The sequence below is a fragment of the Nicotiana tabacum genome, chromosome 3 (genome assembly GCF_000715075.1).
Source record: "Nicotiana tabacum cultivar K326 chromosome 3, ASM71507v2, whole genome shotgun sequence".
In the NCBI taxonomy this organism is placed as follows: Eukaryota; Viridiplantae; Streptophyta; class Magnoliopsida; order Solanales; family Solanaceae; genus Nicotiana; species Nicotiana tabacum.
In genome coordinates this window covers 101,798,754-101,801,523 of record NC_134082.1, presented here as the reverse complement: position 1 = coordinate 101,801,523, position 2,770 = coordinate 101,798,754, and the positions used below count along the sequence as shown (strand labels likewise).

Genomic DNA, 2,770 nt, shown 5'->3' with positions numbered 1-2,770 from the left:
GGCACGAGGTGCCTGGTGTGCTAAAGGTTTGGTAGTTGAGGTTATGATATAAGACATCGAGTTTGAGATGGCTGGAATTGTGCATCAGAAATGATATGATTTATTGAGTTGATATCGCCTTTCTTATTTGAGTACATTTTACTTGTCTGTGTCCCAGCTATGTTGGTATTAATTTACTTGGTTATCTTCGTCTCCATCCGTGTTTCCCTTTTATTATTTCTACTAATTGTAGTTTGTTCTTTTTTCTGTTGTTGATATTCCTTTCTTATCTATAGGTTGATAGTTTATTATCATATCCTGTTCAATGTATTTGACCAATAGGTGTCTTGACTGTTTCTCGTCACTACCCCACCGAGGTTAGTCTTGATACTTATTGGGCATCGTTGTGGTGTGCTCATACTACACTTCTTTACATTTTTGTGTACAGATCCAGGTATTTGATCGGTAGTAGCTGTGCGGGTCATTCCGGTGGAGACTCAAGGTAAACTTGTTACAGCGTTCGCAGGCCTCAGAGTCACATTCATTTGTACTTATTTCCGTTTGTTTCTTTTGTTTCGGAATAATGATGTATTTATTTTGTATAACTACTCTTAGAAAGGCTTGTGACTTATACCACCGGTTTTGGGAATTGTAATTTGTTAAGAGTTATTTAAATTAAAATTAGCAAATATAAATGTTATCTCAGTTAATGTTAGGCTTACCTAGTTTAGAGACTAGGTGCCATCACGACTCATTCGGAGGGATTTTGGGTCGTGACAATTTTCAACCTCATTAACAAACACTTTGAGAGCATCTGTTGCTTGAGATTTTTCTTTCAGCAAATAGATGTATCCATAAAGTGAAATCATCGATAAAAGTGATAAAATATTTTTCTCCACCAAAAGATGGAACATCAAAGGGTCCACAAATATCAATGTGTATAATTTCAAGAAGTTGGGTGCTTCTTGTGGCACCTTTCTTACTATGCTTGATTTGCTTTCCTTTAATGTAATCCAAACATATATTAAGATCAGTAAAATTTAGATTTGGAAGAATCTCATTCTTTACTAATCTTTTTAACCTTTCTTTGGATATATGACACCAAACGTCTATGCCACAAGTAAGCAGAACTTTCATCTCGTGAACTACGTTTAATTCCAATATTATGTTGAACAATAAGAAGAGATTCGGAAAAACCAATATCGTGTTTCAATTTATATAACCATCAATAAGAAAACCAGAATCATAAAAACATTATTCTTATATAAATTAAAACATCCATTTTCAAACTTTAAATCAAATCCAGAAACATCAAGTTTTGAAAGCGAAATCAAATTCCTAGAAACTGAAGGTACATAAAGAGTCTGTAATAGATCAAGGTGGTGTCCAGTCTCCATGATCAAACGATAAGCCCCTATGCCTTCAATTGGAGCCTTCATACGATTTCCCATGAATAAGAAATTCTTATTTGGATTTGTAGTTTGGATCGTAAGGAATCCCTACAACGTAGTAGATACATGAGCAGTTGTACTGGAATCAAGCCACCAAGTATTATTAGGAACTTATACTAAATTTAATTTGAAACATATAAAAGCATTAATTGTACCTTTCTTTTCGAACCAAGCTTTACGTTTCAGACAATCTTTCTGATAGTGTCCTTCCTTGTTACATAAAGACATGTATCTACATTATGTTCCTTCTTAGAATCTTGTGGAGCTTTTGCAGGTGCTTCTTCTTCTTGAACTTGTTGGCATTTACTTTAAGTCTTTTACCAACTCCTTGACCCATGAGATTAATTGAATGAATTCCTTATTTCTTAAGTCTTGACTTCTCCTAAGTAAGCATACTAGACAATTCACTAACATTCCACTTATCCTTAATAGTGTTATAATTAATTTGAAAAGGTCCATACTCAGGAGGCAACGAGTTCAGAATAAACTGAACCAAGAAGGAGTCATCCACTTTTATCCCCAAGGTTTGAAGTCTTGCTGCAATGTTAGTCATCTCGATGATATGATTTTGCATACTACACGACCCATCAAACTTTATGGTCATGAGTTCATCCATTAGTGTACCAGCGAGAGACTTATCTACAGAACAAAAACTTTCTTCCACAAACTTCAGGTATTCTCTGGCATTTTCTATTTGTGAAAATGTACTCTTAATGTTGTTGGCAATAGTCATTTGCAAAAACATAAGGCTCAGCCTATTAGAGCGTTCCCATGCTTTATGAAAATATTTCTTATCCGCACTGCTCGTATCAGTAATGACAGCAGGCTTATCATTTAGCAGAGCCAAGTCAAGATCCATTACACCTAAGTGGAATTGGACTTGTTCATGCCATTTAGAGAAGTTCAATCCGTTAAACACAGTAACAGACAAAGCATGTGAATGAAGAGGAATAGCTGCAAAATAGATAATACATGCTCACAAATCAATATGGATTCAGTTAAACAATTAAAGCATATCGTAATTCTCCTTTGGGTAAATACTACAACACACTATCATAATTTAAATCATTTAGCCTTTAATAGGTACTTAAATATTTGTAACCAACCATATATGACATATTTGGACAGATAATATATATTTGACTAAAGAATATTAATTTACCTCATCATATTCAAACTATTCATAGAATAATTGATCCACCTTTGGGTAAATCCTTAAGTTCTAGCAATAGAAAAAATTAATTTATCCACTAATTTTCAATTATAGTCACTTCATTAGTTTCATGAATAAACTATAATGTTATGTATGCATATTTCTTATGAACATACTAGTTTGGCTA

General features: G+C 33.7%; 1 protein-coding gene across 1 annotated transcript; it reads right to left on the bottom strand.

Moving 5' to 3' along the window:
* Nucleotides 1-1,812: 1,812 nt before the first annotated feature.
* LOC107771286 (uncharacterized) lies at nucleotides 1,813-2,289 on the bottom strand. The gene has a single exon (XM_016590627.2). It carries the CDS (start codon nucleotides 2,287-2,289, stop codon nucleotides 1,813-1,815), a length of 477 nt encoding a protein of 158 aa, XP_016446113.2.
* Nucleotides 2,290-2,770: the final 481 nt, after the last annotated feature.